Genomic DNA, 22,431 nt, shown 5'->3' on the forward strand with positions numbered 1-22,431 from the left:
TTGAACTAAAATTACACAAACACAACAATTTTAAAATAAAGTCCTGCCATCAGTGGGTACAGAAAAAAAAAGGAAAAAAAAATTAATTACAGTATTACTAGGCCAGACTCAGGGGCACACACCTGTAATCATAGCACTCTTGGAGGCTGAGGCAGGTGGATTGCTTGAGTTTAGGTGTTCCAAACCAGCCTTGTCAACACAGCAAAACCATGTCTCTACCAAAAATACAAAAATTATCCAGGCATAGTGGCATGCACCAGTGGTCCCAACTAATTGGGAGGCTGATGTGGGAGGAACAATTGAGCCCAAGGGGTCAAAGCTGCAGTGAGCCATGAATGCACCACTACACTTCAACCTGGGCAACAGGGGGAGACCCTGTCTTGAATGGATGAATGAATGGATGAATGAATGAATGAATGAATGAACGAAGGAATGAATAGTCTTACTAAGAAATGTGCAGGACTTAAGTGAAGACATCTTGAATAAATAAAAAAAGTCCCATGTAGTTGGATGGGAAAACTGATTATTGTAAAGATTTCAAAGCTTCCCAAATGAACGTACAGGCTTAATGCAATTCTGATAGACATTCAAGGTTTCTTCTTCTTCTTTTGTTTTTGTTATTTGTCATGTGTCCATTTAAACTCTACCTGGCTTCTGGGTACAAATGGCAAGTTGAACACGCTCATCTAATTTTTCTCCCACTCAAAACTTCATTAAAACTACAGTAAAGATTTTTGTTATGAAATAAATCTACAAGGACAAGGAAGACAAGAGTGGAGACAAGAATGCAACATTTTGGAAGCTGGAAAGCAATGGTCAAGTCATCATTGACTGAGCAGTCACCAAAAAGCCAAATAGTAGAAGTGGAAAATGTCAAGAGACAAACAGATACTTACTACAGAATTCCAGCAGCAACAAAATACATGCATACATGCTGAATCCCTAATGGTGGGGTCTCTCCAGTCATCTTTCCCCTTTGATTCCCATAACACTAGCAACAAGGCTTACACCTTCCAGTCAGGGAATTAGAGGATTCTTTTCTGGTAATGTCACCAATACAAGAGAAAAGACATGAATATGTTGGTATCTGGGGGCCCCTAAACTAAGGGCAGTCATAACACCCTACTGTGAAACTCAAACCTATAAGCAAGCTCCAACTGCAGGCTCGGAATTTCCAAAGAGCTTTTGATCCACTACACTTAAACAAAAAGACCAAAACAAACAGATCAAAAACCATCAACTAGCAGGAAGCAGACAATGCAAGAAGAAGAAAACTTCAAAAGAGCTCTCATTAATATCCTCAAAAAGGTAAAAGAAGATATTGTATTCTGGGCTAGGCACAGGGGCTCACGCCTGTAATCCCAGCACTTTGGGAGGCTGAGGAGGGCAGATCACCTGAGGTCAGGAGTTTGAAACCAGCCTGGCCAACATGGTGAAACCCCATCTCTACTAAAAATACAAAAATTAGCCGGTTGTGGTGGCAGGAACCTGTAATCCCAGGTACTTGGGAAGCTGAGGCAGGAGAATTGCTTGAATCTGGGAGGTGGACGTTGCAATAAGCCAAGATTGCACCACTGCACTCCAGCCTGGGCCACAGAGCAAGACTCCATCTGGAAAAGAAAATATTGGATTCTGGATGCTAATGAAAAACACAGGGGAGGGTGCTAACAGGAAGTAAATTTGCTCTCACAAATTAATAGACTGCCAGGCACAGAAAGACAAATTTACATGTGCTCACTCATTTGTGGGAGCTGAAAATTAAAACAATTGAATCCATGGAGATGGAGAGCAGAAGGATGGTTACCAGAAGCTAGGAAGAATACTGAGGGGGATAAGGGGGATGATTAATGGGTACCAAAAAATAGTTAGGAAGAATGAATAAGATCTAGTATTTGATAGCACAACAGAATGTCTATAGTCAATAATAACTTAATTGTACATTTTAAAATAATTAAGGATTATAATTGGATTGTTTGTAACACAAAGGATAAATGCTCGAGGTGATGGATACCTCATTTATCTTGATGTGATTATTATACATTGCATGCCTGTATCAAAATATCCCAGATACCCCATAAATATATACACCCACTATGAACCCACAAAAACTAAAAACTAAAAAAAGAAGAAATTAATAGATTCAAAGTATGCTACCAGAAAAAGAGAAGCTTCATAGAATGCTTAAAAATTAAAGTTGAGGCTCAGACCTGTAATCCCAGAACTCTGGGAGGCTGAGGCAGGTGGACTGCTTGAGCCCAGGAGTTCAAGACCAGCCTAGCCAACATGGCAAACCCCCATCTCTACTAAAAATACAAAAATTAGCCTGGCGTAGTGGCACACACCTGTGGTCCCAGCTACTCAGGAGGCTGAGGTGGGAGGATTGCTTGTGTGTGGGAGGTGGAGGTTGCAGTGAGCCGAGATCATGCCACTGCACTTCAGTCTAGGTAACAGAGTGAGACCCTATCTCAAAAATAAATAAATAAATAAATTATTAAAATTAAAATAAAAAAATAAAGTCGAGCAAAGTTACCAAAGTAAAGATAGGAAACATGGGAGGAAAAAGATAAGAATATTAGAGGAGCAGTCCATAAGGTCCAATATTCAAATAATAGGAATTACAAAAGAGAACAACAGGGGGGTGTTACGGGACAGAATGGAATGAAATGCAATGAAAACATATGATTGGTAGGTTGAAATCATGTGCCCAAGAAAATGGATACACAGACTCACAACAACACACATCATAACACTGGAAAAGAAAGACTTTTTTTTTTTTTTTTTTTTAATTTTCCGGAGAGGAAAAAAAAAGGGTGAAAAAAAATTAGAAAAAAAAATGGTGACAAAGAATCTGGAAAACAAAAACAAAACAAAACCAAAAGAAACGTGTTTACTTCTCAATAGAAATTCTGGGTGCTGCAAGCTAGGCATTCAAATTTCTGTAGTAAAAAATAGTTTAAATCATGAATTAAAATACAGTCAAACAGGTAAGTCCTCAAAATATGTATCTCTCATACTCCCTTTCTCAGGAACTTACTGAAACATGTATACCATCAAAATAAATGAGTAAACAAAGAGGAAGACAAGGGACATAGAAGACAAGGGACATAGAAGACATGCCATCTAACATGGGAAAGAGGCAAGGGAATCCTCAAGATGATGAGGGTGCATCCCGGGATGACAGCTGCGCACCAGGAGGAGAGGCAACCGGTCCACATTGCAGCTGTGAGGTCCACAAGACAGAAGTGTTGAAAAATTTCTAAAACTGATGAACCAAAATACAGCAATATGACATTATTTAGAAATATGGAGATTTATAAGCGTTAGAAAAATCAAAAATGTCCTAGGTACTAGCTCTTGTGATTAACAGGGCAGAGAACTACCATCTTTTAAAATTGCCTTTTAATATCATTTTATATTTTAAACAATGTGCATGTATTAATTAGCTTGACCCAAAAATAACATACCTGTATTATAGCCACAACTATCATTTTTTAAAATGAAATATTAATAGTGATTATCATTAGCATTATGGGTAATCTTTCTTCTTTTTTATGTTTTCACTAATTTCTAATGTGAGCACTTACTACATTTTAAAGCAGAAAGTAAACTTTGAGTTTTAAATAACAAGATAGAAATCTATCCAAAAATCAATTAAAAATCATACGCCAGGCACAGTGGCTCATGCCTGTAATCCTGGCACTTTGGGAGACCAAGGTAGCAAGATCATTTGAGGCCAGGAGTTCAAGACCAGCCTGGGCAATATAGCAAATCATTGTCTCAATAAAATAAAATACATTTTACAAAGAAATTAATTGGGCATGATGGCATGCGCCTGTGGTTCCGGTTACAGTGAGCTATGATCATACCATTGCATGACATTCTGGGCAACAGAGTGAGCCCTTGTGTCTAAAAGTAAAATAACATAAATAAAATAAAATTAAAACCTTCCATTCTGTCTTTCCCTCAACTTCCCTTTTCAGCTTCAGCTAGATTGCAGAGCCAGGAAAAAAAAAAGAAGGTTTTCAGGAAGGCAAAGTCGATGGGAGAAGTGTCTTAGCTATCCCACCTACAGAGATGCTACCCCACACTTCTATCAAACCAATCAATATCTCCTGTCATTTTCTCTTTTGCCTCTTCCTAACAGATCATCACACAAAATATTTTTTCCAAATAACTTCATTTTCACTATACCTTCCAGTGTTGTTCATAAATTAGGATATGTTTCTTGGCAATGTCCACCCTGTCCCAAGCCATTGCCAGATTTAATTGCTCTGATGCTGATAAATTTGTGCCTAGGGTAAAAGAAAGGAACAATCATATATTCTTTTGAAGATATCTACGCAAGAAGCACAGAGTACTGTGGAACATGAGAAGTGTAAGTGAGGAACCATTGCAACCCCATCCAGATACTCACCCTTCAGCAAAGCTGTTAGGATTGCTAAGTCAAGGTCTTGCTGCTCTTCAGAGTCAGCATCAAATATGGTAATCTACAACAGTGCAAAACAGAGAGCCATACATTTGGGGAACTAACAAATAAATGCTTTCAAAGAGTACCTGCAGAATTCAGACTGGAGCTAGTGAATTGAGGAAAACATTCTTCTTTAAAACCTTTTTTTACTTATAGGAGAGAAAACTTTTAAACAGAGTAACAAAGAATTATGGGCACTTGGGGGAAAAAAAACTAAAAATTCCACATGTACAGAGGAAACATTTATGAAGGAACGTTATTACATTAATTTACTATGTACATGCTACAACAAAAAGAACCTCAATGTTAATTTCCGATGTAAATAAAACCACGTCTCCTTTCAAAGAGATAATAAATGAAATCCTCCATTCACCTAGCCTTGGAAACTAAGACTTTTGCTTTTTTTTTCTCTTTTCTTAATTTTTATAGAGACAAGGTCTCACTATATTGCCCAGGCTGGTCTTGAATTCCTGGGCTCAGGCGATCCTCCGGTCTCAGCCTCCCAAAGTGCTGGGATTACAGGCGAGTCACCACGCCCAGCCAGACTTGTTTTTTTATGAGAAATGAATCCTCAAGGGTCTCTCATAAAATAATTAAGGTAATTACAGTGTACCCAATGAGCAAGTACCCTGGGCAACACAGACAGTCTTTGACTCTTTTAAAAACAAGTAAGTTCGTTACTTAGGTTCCAAAGGTTCACCTGCGGGTGCTTAAGGCTTAAGTTCCACCCTGTGGAGCATGCTTTCACTTTCAATAAATCTCTGCTTTTGTTGCTTCAAAAAAAAGTGGGGGGCAGTCACCTGATATTAATGACTATATCTCAGTCTTTTTAAATTAAAGTACATTTCATACAGTAGAAGTAGCTGTTTTAATGAAAAAGCCAAGACTGGCAAGACCTGGTTCCAAGTATGCCACTAACAAGCTAGTCCTAGGTAAATATTGTGAGGCTACTGAATCTCAGGCTCCTCATCCATAAAATGAGAGGAACCTGCTGAATAATTTCTAAGGTATCATCAAGATAAAAAACTATGCATCTGTAACTTCACACATTGTTTCCTTTCACCTGACACGCCCTCTATGTGCATGAATAAAATCAACCCTCAATTGTACAACCCAATTCCTATCATCTACAAGCCTTTTGCTGCCTTCTCTTGCCCTCATTGGTCATTACATTGCTTATTAATTATTCTGCTTGATGGCAGGAAGAGGCAAACACAAGGGCAATCTCTTTAACATGTCCTTTTCTTAACTTACTGATTATTGTGGCAAATAGAAAGTGTAGTAGATTAAGAAGATTTCAACTCTTCTGAAACTCAAGTTTCAGATCTATCTTTTTTTTTTCTTTCACTCTTGTTGCCCAGGCTGGAGTGCAATGGTGCAATCTGGGCTCACTGCAACCTCCGCCTCCTGGGTTCAAGCGATTCTCCTGCCTAAGCCTCCCAAGTAGCTGGGATTATAGGCACCCGCCACCATGCCCAGTTAATTTTTGCATTTTTGGTAGAAACAGGGTTTCACCATGTTGGCCAGGCTGGTCTCGAACTTCTGATCTCAGGTGATCCACCTGCCTCGGCCTCCCAAAGTGCTGGGATTACAGGCATAAGCCACCACGCCCAGGCAGATCTGTCATTTCTTAGCTGCATGACTGCAAATCCCTTAAATTCTCTAGCCTTCTGCTTCATCATTTCCAAAATGGAAATAAACAACCTCTGCCATATTGAAGTTGCTCACAGGGCTATTTCAAATGAAAAGAATATATTTAGAGGCATGCTGCTAATTATAAACATGGTTGCTATTATTGTTGTTATTGGGCCAACTAAAACCCCAAACAGTTTTCCACATAGATTTTGTCATGCTTCGTCTAGCCAGAACATTTCAGTTGGTTTTCCTGAGGCCAGGTACTTAAATATTACCAAAAATCTTATACAATTTGGTCCAGCCTTCAGATTCTAGAAAGATCACCTTGAATCATGACATATCTGCATATTTACTGTAACTGTCAGCTTCATTTCATCTGAGTCATTGATATGAATTGATAATCCAGGCTGTGCACAGTGGCTTCAGCCTGTAATCCCAGCACTTTGGGAGGCCGAGACAGGCGGATCACTTGAGGCCAGGAATTCAAGACCAGCTTGGCCAACACAGTGAAACCCCATCTCTACCAAAACATGCAAAACTTAGCCAGGCATGGTGGCATGCACCTGTAGTCCCAGCTACTCAGGAGGCTGAGGCATGAGAATCACTTGAGCCTAGGAGGTGGAGGTTGCAGCAAGCCAAAATCTCGCCACTGCACTCCAGCCTGGGTGACAGAGTGAGGCCCTGTCTCAAAAATAAAAAAATTTAAAAAAAAAAGAATTGATAATTCATATCATCCAAGTCATTTTGTTCATTGGCTGGGCGTGGTGGCTTATCCCTATAATCCCAGCATTTTGGGAGGCCAAGGCAAGAGGATCACTTGAGTTCAGGAATTCAAGGCTGCATTGAGCTATGGCTGCACCACTGCACTCCAGCCTGGGCAAAAGAGCAAGACCCTGTCTTTACCAAATTAATTAATTAATCAAATAAATTAATCTTTTTATCACAGTACCCTAAAACAGTAAAACACTAAAAACTTTTCCTGAGTCTACATTATGGCAATAGCCCATAGTTTGTGGGCTCCATTTTTTAGTCCAGAGTTTATTCTCACTTTTCCCATTGTCCTATACATTCCCAATGATTTCCTGCAGGATTTGCTCAGGATGCTGTGAGGCTGTCATGTAACTCAGTGCCATGAAGCTGTGTTCATTGAAGACACGGAGCTGTTCCTTTACCCTCTGAAAATACGTCTGTGTAATTTTCACTAAATCTGATAACTTTTCTGGAACACTGTTATACTTAGTGCTTTTTCTGTAGTAGAGTCCAGAATTTGAGGCATGGGGAGTACAGACAGCAATGACAGTAAGAAGCCAAGTTTACTCAACTAAGAATCAAATTCTGTAGAGTTAGATATACCCAAAATCAAAATGAAAAAAATCCATATTTTTTATTTTTAATTAATTTAATTTTTTAAATTTTTACTTTAAGTTCTGGGATACATGTGCAGGATGTGCAGGTTTGTTACACAGGTAAATGTGTGCCATGGTGGTTTGCTGCACAGATCAACCCATCACCTAGGTATTAAGGCCTGCATGCATTAGCTATTTATCCTGATTCTCTCCCTTCCTGCTCCTTCCCCGACAGGCCCCTGTGTGTTGTTCCCCTTCCTGTGTCCATCATATTTTTTTTAATTGTGAAAATAAATACTACAATATTTATAAATTAGCAGTTCTTAAGTCAGTTGAATCATCAACTCGTCATACTCACACAATCCCTGTGAACCATACACTCCATTAGAATTTGGAAAAGGTGCTTGGACTGTTTAAGACTAAAGTTGAAAGTGTTCTGAATCATGCAGATGATCTCCTCTTTCACCTGAGGTCGCAGCATCCTGGAAGAGAAATAAATGGTCTTGACACAACCCAGAGAGGGGAATGAGCCAGTAACATCAGTACAAGAAAACACCCCATAAGCTCCCCAGACTGAAAAGGTGTCTATGGTCAGTTCTGCCAGGAGAGCAAATGAGGGGGAGCAAACGGAAGCAGGAGCTCAAGAAGAAGGCTGAATTTGAAAGTGAGAATGGAGCCGGGCATTGTGGCTCACACCTGTAATCCCAGCACTTTGGGAGGCCCAGGTGGAGGATCACCTGAGGCCAGGAGTTCGAGGCCAGCCTGGGCAACATAGCAAGACTCTGCCTCTATTTTCACATTTATAAAATAAAGAAAGAAAGTGATAATGGGTTGATCTGCCACATCCTGAAAAGAATATACCCTGAAGTGGAGTTCTGAAGCTGGTAGATTTCCAGCGGCCTGGGAATCTCCAGAAATTATAGGTATTATGTTCTCTAAAGGATCTGAAACCCTAAAAGTTTTAATAACCACACATCCAGGGTGATTTTAGAAAAGGGAGAGGAGTGAAAGCAGAGGAAGATGGTAGAGGCGGAAGTGGAGGCAGGAGGGATGAACAGGGAGAGCAACCGTAAGCAAAGGCACTCCGGAGAGCTGTTACAGCATAAGCAGCGGGTAACTGTTTACTAAATAAATTAGGAGGGTCAACATTTTAGTTCTTAGGCACCGTACTTATTTATACAGTATAAATAGCATGCTTTTGAAATTGAAAGAATCACACTGGATAGAGGGATGGCAAGAGAAAAAATTATCTTCTTATTTGAAAAGGTGAAAGAATTAAAGCCTGAAATAAGCACGACATATGCTATGAAAATGTCAGGATATAGATCTCCCCAGTTTCTGCTATTTCCATCAAGGGCAAATGAACTTGAAGGTGCTCTGGGCCCAACACTGGCCACCTCCCTTACAGAAAGGTCCTTACGGCTGTAATGGCCAATTGCTAGAGCCACACCTCCCTCACTCCCCCTGCAAACACCTTTTCCCAAAGTTCAAGCAAGACTCAAGCTTCCCTTTAAAGGCAGGCCATTCTTCAGCTAAGAAAATAACAACTGTTATCGCTGAAGGGCATTTTGATGTTGAACAACAAACAAGTCACTGAGAAATAAAATCCAGTCTCAACTTCTATAATCCAAGAATATCTGGCCCACATAAATGCACAGCCAAAAGAACTAAAATGGAGGAATAAATAGCCCCTGTAGTTTCAAAAAGGAAGAACCAACAACTCACCCTTCATCTGCCAGGTGTTTGTGTGTGAAGGCCAGGAGGTCTGCTGCCCTGCCTGTGCCCTCACACACCACCACCGGGTCCTTGTCCTTGACAGTCTCCCACACTGACAGGATGACGTTGGGACCGCCTTCCACCACCAGCCCCACCACGGGCACTCCTTGTCTTGAGCCTATTCCAGACCACAAACAATACCACACTGTTAGAGAATCCCTATCTCAGCCAGTCGACCATTTTGACTTCCAGACACAAGTCTCTCAATTACCATCTATGTTCATTCCTCGCACTGGCGCCTCTCTCATTTAACCCTGGTTTGCTTAGATCAAGACCAAGCCGGAAACTTGGACTTCAAATAAAATGTGGCATAAATATGGTGAAAGCATCTTCAAGCTTTTATCAGGTAAAAGGTTTTCAGTAATTTTTTTAAAATTGGTATTCCTTAAGAAATTGTAACTTTCCATTATGGGAAACTCTGAAAGTATCTAAAAGTAAACAGAACAATATAATAGATCCCAATGTGTTCATCACTCATCTCCAAAAATGAGCAACCTTAACCAGTTCAATAAGCATTTTAATTATTACTTATTTATTTATTTTATATAAGACTAGGTCTCACTCTGTCACCTAGGCTGGAATGCAGTGCTGTGATCACAACTCACTGCAGCCTCGACTTTCTGGGCTCAGGCAATCCTCCTGTCTCAGCCTTCTGAGTAGATGGGACCACAGGTGTGTACCACCACACCTAGCTTTTTTTTTTTTTTTTTTTTTTTTTTTTTTTAGTTATTTGTACAAATGGGGTCTCCCTATATTGCTCAGGCTGATCTCAAGCTCCTGGTCTCAAGTGATCTTCCTGCCTCAGACTTTCAAAGTCTTCGAATTATAGGCGTGAGCCACCACAGCCAGACTCTATAAACTTTTAATGGTGGTTATTTCTATGAACAAGGTAGGACGACAACCCTCAAAGACTTTTGCATTTCCATTTATTTCATTTTTTATTATTTGAATTTTTTATCATGACTATACATTACCTTTTCTTTTTGCAGACTACGTGACCCAAGGCAGTCTCTCTCTCTATATATATATATACACACATATATATTACTTTATTCAAGTGAGAGAAAGAACAGAAAGGAATAACTGCAGAGTCATTCTTTTAAAAAAGATGTAAGCAAAAAAGCTTACAGAATAATATGCACAGTATTATCCTATGTATATTTTTAAAACAATATACATAGACACATATTTTATATGTATATGTGCACATACCTATATGTATAGCATGTTATATAAATGACCAGAAAATTCTGGAAGGATACACATCACACTATGAACAATGGAAAAGAGAGGGGAAGGTTTAGGAAAATGTTGAAAAGGGACCTTGACTATTTATTCTATAGATTTTTTATTTGCTTTATGTTTCCACACCACACATATATTGATATACTACATTTAAATAACTATATTTTATTATACTTTCCAAAAGAAGAAAATTTGGCAAGCAATGCCACACTCATCCCTGAGCAAAAGAGGACTATACTCTGGGTCTCATGTTTTCGGGGGCCCACACTGGCCTTCCTCTGGCCACACCCCTGCCCTCATGGCGAGGCATCTACAGGGTCAAGGGTCAAGGGAAACCTGTGCTCCCTCTCCAGCTTACTAGGAAGTCCAAAAAACACCATGTTGCTCAGTACTTTCAAAAATCCAAAGTTTCCAAACTCAAGTCTGGCCTTCCAGCTATATGTGTCAAGATAAAAGGCTAGGACATATTTTATACAGTAAGCTAGATTTAAGGCATTTAAATCTCTAGATATATAGTATGTGGCCTTCTATGTGTATCCTGTGTCAGGCTCTCAAATGTTAGGGATGGGTCGGTTAGCAACCATCCAAAAACTTCATTCCATCGATTTAGTAGCTTTGACATTCTACTCTTTTTCCATACACCTCCACTTCATTATTTTCTCCATATCACTAAAAAGCATATCTATGATGTACCAACTAATAGACATAGGGTTTCTCTAAATAGATAGTCTTACAAAAGCCAAATGAAGTGGCAAAAATAGTATGAGGCACAAAAGTAATGGAAGAAAATTTCGATTAATATTGATTTTGGAATTAAAACACTTGTAAGGGAATTTTTTGTATCTTGTGTAATGAAATGTCATTCAGCCATTAAAATGTACTAAATTATACTCATTGACATAGAAATATGACCATGCTTAGTAGGAAAAACTACAAAAGAAGCATTATGAAATCATCCCAGTTTTTGCTTAAAAGATGTTGCTTGTGTGTGTGTGTGTCTGCATGTGTGTGTAGAAAATTTGTGAAAATATACATATGAAAAGGGTAAGAATGGTTAGTTTTGATGGTGAGATTATGGAAAACTGTCCCTTTCTTCTGTTACATGCTTTCTTTGCGTTACCTGAACGTGGAAGTATATAATACTTTTACCATTCGAAAAGAAAAGAAATCAATATGGGCATTTTGTGGAAGAGGAAGAGAATTCAATTTCTGTTAGGTACACTTTTTTAAAATTTTTTATGGAATCTCACTCTGTTGCCCAGGCTGGAGTGCAGCGGCACTATCTTAGCTCACTGCAACCTCCGCCTCCTGGGTTCTAGTGATTCTCCTGCCTCAGCCTCCTGAGTATCTGGGATTACAGCCACGTGCCACTACGCCCGGCTACTTTTTTGTATTTGTAGTAGAGACAGGGTGTCACCATGTTGGCCAGGCTGGTCTTGAACTCCTGACCTCAGGTGATCCATCTGCCTCGGCCTCCCAAAGTGCTGGAATTACAGGTGTGAGCCACCATGACTGGCCCACTTTTCTTGAAGTAATAACTTATTCCTACAAAATCAAATATATTTATGGCTTTTTCTGAAAAAAAAAAAAATCTTACTGATGTGCTAGTAAAAATTGGTTTGAAAAGAAAAAAAATGTAAAATTCTTGCTGAGAAATCTCACTAGACAGCTGCCTCTACTGTAAGGTCCCAGGGTGAGGCAGGAATACAATATTAGACTCCAAATTAAAAGTTCCTAGAACAGACATTCCAGGAAAGGGCACTCTTCTCCCTTGAGACTTGCATTACTAAAAGATACAGAGGCATCAGAGCCTAGGTTTCCTATCTTGAAATTACATCCTTAGAGTCTTACAAAACAGAAGCTGACATTGGCCACATTTCAAATGGCTGAAAGCCAGCAACTTTATAATGTGAGTCTTTTTTTTTTTTCTTTTTAAAGTATTCTCTGCCAACAACAAGGGTTTGCCAGGGATGCCAAGAAGACTGGCTGAAAAGCAATAAAATAAATCAAACACAGGTTGGGCACAGTGGCTCACACCTATAATTCCAGCACTTTGGGAGGCCAAGGTAGGCGGATCACTTGAGGTCAGGAGTTCGAGACCAGCCTGGCCAACATGGTGAAACCCTGTCACTACTAAAAACATAAAAAAATTAGCCAGGCATAGTGGCAGGTGCCTGTAATCCCAGCTACTCAGGAGGCTGGGGCAGGAGAATTGCTTGAACCAGGGAGGCGGAGGTTGCAGTGAACTGAGATCACACCACTGCACTCTAGCCTGGGTGGCAGAGCAAGACTCAGTCTCCAGAAAAAACAAAAACGTCAAATAAATCAACCACATATTTAAGTATTTTCATGCCATCAAAATGAATCCCTTTTGATCATATCAACAACAAACACAAACATGGTAGCCAACTTCCCTCATAAACATGTTAGGTATGAAGATCAGCTTGATACATAAGAATTTTGAGTTTCTTGAGGGCATGTCTTCTCTTTCTTCCGTGTGTGTGTGTGTGTGTGTGTGTGTGTGTGTGTGTGTATGTGTGTGTGTGTGTATAGGTGGCTTCTTGTTTTTGCTGTTTTTATATGGGTTCTCCTTAGAATAATAAATGTTACTAGTTCACTGGAATTGATTCCACAGTCAGCAAAAGCCTCCAGATAAATCCTAAGTTTCAAGGTCTTTGAAAGTGGAAATGTCATCTGCTACTATAAGCACACTCAGAGTTGTTGCATTCATACTAAAATGGGCAATCAATAGGGAATAAGGAAGACAAAGACTCTTACACCTCTCATGGGGCATACATTATAGCACTGCACAGAACCCCACAAAGTAGGTGGTGGGCAAAGGTCAACAGAGGCAATGGGACATTTCCGGTAATATTTCAGGCCCCCAATGGATCCTTCTTTATATGGATTCTTCTTCAAGGCCCTTCTCTGACCTCTCTTTCTTCCCTCTGCTCTGCTGGTCTCCCTTCTCCCAGCCATCCCTTCCCCACAGAAAACCACATACCTGATCCTCTCTCCCCTTTTCCTGACTGCATAAGCCTCAGAACCCTTATTCACACTAAGAGTTAAACGAATGACCACAAATCCCAGAGTCCCTCCTCTCCTTCTACCCCACAACCAGGAGATGACCACTGTACCAAAGGAGGGAGAAAGGAAGGAAAGAAATAGACAATTATTAAAGACACACCGTGCACCCAACACAATTCTAGACATCCCTAATACACATCTTCTCAATTGTCACAACAAACATTAGAAGTAGATAGTTCTTTCCATTTTATAATAAGAAAATAGTTTGACAGATGTTAATGCCATTGGCCAAGGTCACAGGCACAAAATGACAGAGCTTCAATCTGTCTGATTTCACTACATTCTGCTGCCTCCAGGGATCAAGGCCAAAACGAAATGGACTTCCAGTCTTTCATTTTTTCAGCCAATGATCAAAGGCTGAAGAGGACTTGAGCCTCCTAAAGGCATTCCCACTCCCTGGCCCTTTGTCCCAAAGAAGTATTTTGTGGAAGATTTAATTCGGCACAAGAGGCAGAGGTTCACTTTCTGGTGCCTTGAACCAAAAGTCTCCAATTTTCCAGGCAGCACTCAGCCCTCCTGCTCTCTGTAAAGAATTTACACTTCCCTGCCCACTGGTGCATGCTGATTCTGGCACTCCCTTCTCCTCTCCCTCTTCGAGATAAAACTACCAAAATGTCCCTCTTGAAGCACCACTGTGAGCATGACACAAACTTGACACTTTCCAAGGTCCTATTTCTTTTTTTTTTTTTTTTTTTTTTTTTTGAGACAGTCTCTGTCACCCAGGCTGAAGTGCAGTGGTGTGATCTTAGCTCACTGTAACCTCTGCCTCCCAGGTTCAAGCGATTCTCCTACCTCAGCCTCCTGAATAGCTGGGATTACAGGTATGCACCACCACACCTGGCTAATTTTTGTATTTTTAGCAGAGATGGGGTTTCACCATGTTAGCCAGGCTGGTCTCGACTCCTGACCTCAGGTGATCCAACCGCCTCAGCCTCCCAAAGCGCTGAGATTACAGGCGTGAGCCACCACACCCGGCCCCAAGGTCCCTATTTCTAAAAATCTTGTCAGGTCTTAACCTCTTCCCCGCCTAGGGCCACCCCACCCACACATGAAATGTCATCTTCCCTGACCATCAAAGCTCACACCCCTAGTACCCTCAAGCTAGTCTCTTTCATGCTCTTCAGCCACTCCCCTTCCCACATGGGTATCTCCCCTGCTCTCTCCCTCCATCTGTCCAACCCAAATGACTCTTCAAGAATCCACTAAAGTCTTCATCCCTCCAACATCCCCCAAACACTTCTCTCTCAACTGTCACCTACAAGTCTGCACTGTCTTATGTTCTGCTTTCTTCTGGCTGTGGGTTCACTATGTTTACTTAATCCCTCTGGCTGCTCTAAGGCAGGGACGAACTTGGACTTCTCTACTCTGTGCAGGTGGTAAGTGAGCACCTTGACCACAGTGAACCCACAGCCGGAAGAATGCAGGAATCAGACGGTAGAGACTTGTGGGTGACAGCTAAGAGAGAGGAAGACATTTTTGGGGGGATCATGGAAGGATGAAGACTTCAGTGGATCCTCGAAGAGTCACTCGGTTCGGAGAGATGGAGGGAGAAGAGGGGAGATACCCATGGGGGAAGGGGGGTGGCTAAAAAGCATTAAGGAGAGTAGCTGGAGGGGACTAGGGGTGTGAGCTTTTATGGTCACGGAAGACCATGAAAGACCTCAGCAGACTTGCAACCAGACCAGTTGACTGAGCCCCTGTGATACTCACGGCAGTGTATTTTCTGCAGAGAGAGGTACTTCTCCAGGTTCCTTCTGAGCTTCATTTCATTTCCATACTTGCCCACAGTCCCATCATCAGACAGGATGAAGTGCGAGTGCATGCTGTTGAGTATTGTGAGCTTGCTGAGGGGGTTACCCAGAGTCTGGTACAGGCACACCACCTGAGAGACAGCAAGGACAAGGAAGGGTCAGAGCTCTAGATCTATCCCCAGGCTCACCTGCTCCAAAGGCCTATCTTTATGTGCTAACAGAGTTCCTATCTAGTTCAAAAAGCATTACTTGTGGCCAGGCATGGTGGCTCACGCCTGTAATCCCAGCACTTTGGGAAGCCGAGGTGGGAAGATCACAAGGTCAGGAGATCGAGACCATCCTGGCTAACACGGTGAAACCCCGTCTCTACTAAATATACAAAAAATTGGCCGGGCATGGTGGCGGGTGCCTGTAGTCCCAGCTACTTGGGGGGCTGAAGCAGGAGAATTGCTTGAACCCCAGGAAGCGGAAGTTGCCATGAGCCAAGATCGTGCCATTGCACTCCAGCCTGAGCAACAGAGCGAGGCTCCATCTCAAAAAGAAAAAAAAAAAGTATTACTTGCAATTTAGAGCAGCGCTTCTCAAACTATCTGTGGTATCAATTTTTTAGACTTCCCATGTTTTAACGGACCAATATGTGATCCTACTATGAATAATTAGTAGACAGCTTGTGGTACATGAGAGTCACAACACAAGTTCAACAATATTGAAACATACCCTGTTCAGCAAGATTAGCCTGCTTTCCAGGTGTTTGAATGACCACAGCATGGTCACATTGCTGACAGTGGTTCTAAATATTTTTTTCTTTTTTATTTATTTATATTTTTTTGAGGCGGAGTCTTGCTCTGTCACCCAGGCTGGATTGCAGTGGCGTGATCTCGGCTCACTGCAAACTCTGCCTCCTGGGTTCAAGCGATTCTCCTGTCACAGCCTCCCAAGTAGCATATGCACACCTCCATGCCTGGCTAATTTTTGTATTTTTAGTAGAGACGGGGTTTCACTCCTGGTCTTCTTTTTCATTTCTGTGCTTACCTTGTTTCAACCCATTAAAAAACAGTTCAAGAACTGGCACCAGTACATAGACCACACCATTATTCAAAACTACTGTCTTTTAATAGATTTATTCCAGAATAATATTTTGACACTGACTTTTCTCTAGTATTCCAAACAAAATAAAGACTAACAGCCGGCCAGGTGGGGTGGTTCATGCCTATAATACCAGCACTTTCGGAGGTCGAGGCTGACGGATCAATTGAGGTTAGGAGTTCAAGACCAGCCTGGCCAACATGGTAAAACCCTGTCTCTACTAAAAATACAAAAATTAGCCAGGCATGGTGGCATGTGCCTGTAGTCCCAGCTACTTGGGAGGCTGAAGCACAAGAATCACTCAAACCTGAGAAGCAGAGCTTGCAGTGAGCTGAGATCTCGCCACTGTACTCCAGCCTGGGCTACATAGTGAGAATCCATCTCAAAAAAATAAATAAAACAGTAGAACAGCCAACCAGCCAAATAGCATTTCATTCATTATAAAACATCAAAATCTTTATTACATTAATGGACACTTTCTTAAGCTGCTCCGCTTAGTATTTGCTGTTAGACGCAAGAGCACAGTATATAGAGTAAGAAAGCCCAAGTTTAAGTCAAGGCTCTTCTACTTACTAACCTTAACTCTGAGTAATTCTTGCCTTCTTTCTCAGGCTTATTTTCCTCAGCTATAGGTAAGGATGATAATAATGATAATTTTTATTCAGAGGGTTGTTGTGAGGCTTCAAAGAAATAATGGATGCAAAAAGCACTATGAACTTTATAAACATTAGACTTTAAATGCTACCTTTATAATTTTGAAGCATGACACTGAGGCAAGAAACCAAAAGGAAAATGATTGAGAGATTTAATACATATTTTGTATTTATTTTAAAAAGATTAAAAATAATATAAAATAAAAACTATGAGAAATGCAGCATACTTGACAAACAAAATTATTAGTAGGCTGAATTACAGGATCTTTCAAGGCTAGGCACAGAGAAAGGCTCATGCCTGTAATCCCAACACTTTGGGAGGCCAAGGCAGGAGGATCACTTGAGGCCAAGGGTTCAAGACCAGTCTAAGCAACATAGCAAGGCCCCATCTCTAAAAAAAAAAAAATTTAAGAACTAGTTCGGTGTGGTGGTGCAAGCATGTAGTACCAACTACTCTGGAGGCTGAGATGGGAGGATCACTTGAGCCCAAGAGTTCAAGGCTGCAGTGAGCTATGATCGTGCCATTGTACTCTAGTCTTGGTATGAGAGCAGATTTTGTCTTTAAAAAAAAAAAAAAAAATTGAAGGTTAAGAAGTCTAAAACCCCTGCTTGAAAATGTACAAAAACCATGTGAAGAGATGTTGAACCTCACTAGCAATCATGGAAATGTAAATAAGAAAAATTAGGTATTATTGTATACCTTAACCGAATGGCATCGCTTGAAGAAAACAGAATACTCAGAACTCAGTGGGCATCCACATACCCTGTTGATAAGAATGTGAATTGTTTTGTTTTCGGGTTTTTTTTTTGTTTTTTTGGGGGGGTGGTTTTTGTTTTTGGTTTTGTTGTTGTTGTTGTCGTTGTTGTTGTTGTTTTTAGACAGGTTCTAATTCTGTCACCCAGGCTGGAGTGCAGTAGTGCCAATCTGGGCTCACTGCAACCTCTGCCTCCCAGGCTCAAGCAATCCTCCCACCTCAGCCTCCTGAGTAGCTAAGATCAGAGGCACACACTGCCATGCTGGCTATTTTTGTTGTTGTTGTTGCTGCTGTTATTGTTGTTGTTTGTTTGTTTGAGAAAGGGTCTCACTCTGTTGCCCAGGCTGGAGTGCAGTGGTGTGATCACGGCTCACTGCAGCTTCAACTTCCCAGGTTCAAGTGATCCTTCCACCTCAGTCCCCTAAGTAGCTGAGATTATAGGTGCGTACCACCATGCCCAGCTAATTTTTGCATTTTTTTTTTTTGTAGAGACAGGGTTTCACCATGTTCCTCAGGCAAGTCTCAAACTCCTGGGCTCAAGCAATCTGCCAGCCTCGGCCTCGGCTTCCCAAAGTGTTGGGATTATAGGCATGAGCCACCATGCCCGGCAAGAATGTGAATTTTTACCACCTTTCCAGAAGGCAATGTGTCACATTTTTAATGGTTATACAGACTGGTCCAAGCATTCCACTTTGAGAATTACTTCTAGGGAAATAAGCAAGCTAGTATCAAAGATTTACATATCTTATCACAATATTATTATTATTATCCTCAAAAGTGAAAAACAGAACATGACCTAAATGGACAATAATAGAGGAATCATTGATTCAATACAGTACAGTATGATACTAGCCGACATGAAAAATCAAAATGTTTCCTTGGCCTCCAGATGTGCGCTGCTAATACTGGGTCCCACTGGCTGGTCACAGTGGCCCGCGCCTGTAATCCCAACACTTTGGGAGGCTGAGGTGAGTGGATCACGAGGTCATGAATTCGAGACCAGCCTGGCCAACATGGTGAAATCCCTTCTCTACCAAAATTACAAAAATTAGCTGGGCATGGTGGCAAGTGCCTGTAATCCCAGCTACCTGGGAGGCTGAGGCAGGAGAATTGCTTGAACCTGAGAGGTGGAGGTTGCAGTGAGCCGAGATCGTGCCACCACACTCCAGCCTGGGTGACAGAGCAAGACTCCATCTCGGGCGAGGCAGGGGGAAAATACTATGTCCCACTAAAAGCAAGCAGCCTTTTCTCTAGGGAACAAAAAAATGAGTCTGGAATATTTTTTCCACACTAAAAAGCAAGGAAGTCATGATAGATAATAGAATTGTGTGAAAGGACTGAGGAGACAACTTGGAAACACTCCCCTGGCCAAAATGGGACAATTTGAACATTATTAAGAATAATAACTGTATTGATTAATGGATTGAAATATGACAGATATGTTTAAATTTATGAGTTAAGAAAACTCATCATTCACCTTTCATTATTTTGAAAACTGGCAAATAAAAAGAAAGAGTCAAGCATTTATTCAGCCCTTCCTATACAACTGTACCACAAGGTGATTGGTGAGAAAACATTTATCTATATGGAGTATTTAAGTATTAGAGTGTTAAGTACATACAGCAGGTAAGCTAATAAACAAAGAAGGACATTATCATTAAATGTCAGCATGTTGGAACTCTGTTGAAATAATGAATCTATGCAATGACTGCTAACGTTATAAAAAGAGAGACCACCATATATTACAAGGGAAAGACATACATCCTCCTATGGTATAAACTTATACAGAAAACCTGAACCTGATCATACCTCTTGATCAAACTACCAATTTACAGAAAAGAAGCAAAGAAACATGCTAAACCCTACTACAAAAGATAAAATCTGGAAAATCCAAGCTGTAGGAAACTCTTCAGAACAAATGACCCAGTTTCCTCAATAAATAAATTATACACACATAAAAAAATGAGATGGAGGTAAAATCCATAGATTAAAAGTGACAAAAATAAAAAGCAAGTCAAGAGACATATCAACCCATCACAATGTATGAAACTTTTTTGGATAATGAAATCACATCATTAAATAATGAAGACTTAAGAAATCATGTTTTTGAAAAAAACACTATGAAGCAATGAAAATTTTGACTAGACTGGATAGTGAGTGATACTCAGACATTCCTGCTAATTTTTTAGATATAATAACTTCATTGTGATTATATATTTTTCATTGTCCATATATTTTAGAAATAACTACTGAAATATTTATAGATGAAATTATTTGATGTCTTAAATTTGCTTCAAAATAACAAGGGTGTCAACTGAATGGATGAGGGAAGAGGGGAAACAAAACTGGCTATGAACTGGTAACTGTTGAAGCTGGAGATAAATACACAGGAAAGAGTTCATTTTTTTAAATTTCTCTACTGCCTAATATGTTTGAAGTTTTCCAAAATAAAAGTTAAAACACGCTGGGTGCGGTGGTTCACACCTGTAATCCCAACACTTTGGGAGGCCGAGGCAGGAGATCATCCAGGGTCAGGAGTTCGAGACCAGCCTGGCCAACATGATGAAACCCCGTCTCTACTAAAAATACAAAAATTAGCCAGGCCTGGTGGTGGGCCCCTGTAATCCCAGCTACTGGGGAGGCTGAGACAAGAGAATTGCTTGAATCCAGGAGGTGGAGGTTGCAGTGAGCCGAGACTGTGCCGCTGCACTCCAGCCTGGGCAACAGAGCCAGACTCCATCTCAGAAAAAAAAAAAAAAAGTTAAAAAACCCATAAGCATGTCTGTATTAACCGACATGGAGAAATAACTATGGCAAATAGGTAAGCTAAAAAAAAAAAAAGCAGATTTATAGCAGTCAGTTCTGTTGTTACTATTTTTAAATATACACTTTTTTTTACTATACATATACACACATACATAGAAAAAATTCTGAAATGATCCTCACAGAAATATTAACAGTAGTCATCTTTCTTCTTTAGAACATTTTCTTATATCTGATATTTTACCGAAAAATTATATTAGTCTTACAAAGAGACTGAGACAAGACCATTCCCTTTAAAAGAATACATAGGATCAAAGAATCAATACACAAGGAGGAACGAAGCAGAGTAATACAAGATAACAGATGAGAACTAGGAGGGCCAAATTAAGAATGTCCCTTGTTTTGCTATGGGCAAACCACTTCAAGAACCTTGACTACGACCTTAAGTGAGACAGAAGTCCTTGAAGGGTTTTGCACAGAGGAATAGCATGATCTGACTTGTATATTTTAAAAGAATCATTCTGGCTACTATGTTGAGACTACGCTGTTAGGAGACAAAAGTGAGAGTAAAGATGGCTATTGAAATCATTCAGGAGACAGATAATGGTGGCTCAGATTCACTCAGTAACAGCAAAGGTAGTGAGAAGAAAAAATCAGATTTTAGATATATTTTTAAAGTGGAACTGATGGATCAAGTTTGAGTTTAAGAGAAAGATCACTCCAGGATTAGTCCAAGGCTTTTGACTTGAGCAACTGCAAGGTTGGGACTGTCATCTTCTAAGATAGGGTGAGGGAAGCAGCAGAAAGTCAGGAGTTGGTTGTGAATATATTACATCTGTGATGTTCATTCATTAGACATCCAGGTACAATGTTAAGCTGGCAATTTGCACACGTGTTCATTTGCTTTTGTTATGAAAGGATTGTCTACTTACATCTTTTCCAATAAGGTCTCTCTGGTTCTCAATGATACCCCAAGGAGGGATTCCAACTGTCCAGATTTTTCTCAAGGAATGAGAGGAATGGGATTTCAAGGCATCCCCAACATGCTTGGACACTCCTATGAACAACCAGTTTAGAAGTCAAACTTTAAGTCACAAATCGTGTAAAACAAAGAGACTGCCAGAAAGAGACAAATAAATAGGCAAGCATATGTAAAGGGCTATTCTTAGGGAGAGTTGCTGGCACAGTGGAATTAGTTTCTGATACTTCGGATTCCTCTATTCTTTCTGGACACCTCTTCCTTTTATCATTACCCCTCTACCTGAACAATGTTCCTCTGAGCACTTTGGGCAATTTCCGCCTACAACTTCAGATCCGACCCTACTGTTGCCTAAGCAAAATGCTGTGCACTGTCCTTCCTCAGCAAGCCCAGCCCTAACATTATGAATGATTTATTATTATTATTATTATTATTGTACTTTAAGCTCTGGGGTACCTGTGCTCAACGAGCAGGTTTGTTACATACGTATACATGTGCTACATTGGTTTGCTGCACCCTTTAGCTCATCCTTTACATTAGGTATTTCTCCTAATGCTATCCCTCTCCCAGTATCCCATCATCCCCTGACAGGCCCCAGTGTGTAATGTTCCCTGCCCTGTGTCCAAGTAATCTCATCGTTCAATTCCCACCTATGAGTGAGAACATGCAGTGTTTGGTTTTCTGTTCTTGTGATAGTTTGCTCAGAATGATGGTTTCCAGCTTCTTCCATGTCCCTACAAAGGACATGAACTCATCCCTTTTTATGGCTGCATAGTATTCCAAGGTGTATATGTGCCACATTTTCTTAATCCAGTCTATTATTGATGGACATTTGGGTTGGTTCCAAGTCTTTGCTATTGTGAATAGTGCCACAATAAACATACGTG

General features: G+C 40.5%; 1 protein-coding gene across 7 annotated transcripts in view; it reads right to left on the bottom strand.

The window, feature by feature from the left end:
- Nucleotides 1-21,614, bottom strand: part of TRPM6 (transient receptor potential cation channel subfamily M member 6) — a 114,709-nt gene extending 93,095 nt beyond the window's left edge. For 2 of the 7 annotated variants that reach the window (XM_017892762.1, XM_017892763.1), the window contains exons 1-6: nt 21,498-21,576; nt 15,268-15,439; nt 9,175-9,343; nt 7,808-7,931; nt 4,415-4,487; nt 4,192-4,292 (exon numbers count right to left, since the gene is read on the bottom strand). In XM_017892762.1, the coding sequence (XP_017748251.1) occupies nt 4,192-4,292; nt 4,415-4,487; nt 7,808-7,931; nt 9,175-9,343; nt 15,268-15,379 (579 nt within the window). In that variant the 5' untranslated portion in view covers nt 15,380-15,439; nt 21,498-21,576. Of the gene's footprint in view, nt 1-896; nt 1,232-4,191; nt 4,293-4,414; nt 4,488-7,807; nt 7,932-9,174; nt 9,433-15,267; nt 15,440-21,497 lie in introns of those variants that run through there. The other 5 variants (XM_017892769.1, XM_017892764.1, XM_017892766.1 and 2 more) reach the window with 5 other exon arrangements.
- Nucleotides 21,615-22,431: the final 817 nt, after the last annotated feature.

The sequence above is a fragment of the Rhinopithecus bieti genome, unplaced genomic scaffold (genome assembly GCF_001698545.2).
Source record: "Rhinopithecus bieti isolate Rb0 unplaced genomic scaffold, ASM169854v2 scaffold_19708, whole genome shotgun sequence".
NCBI classification, from domain to species: domain Eukaryota; kingdom Metazoa; phylum Chordata; class Mammalia; order Primates; family Cercopithecidae; genus Rhinopithecus; species Rhinopithecus bieti.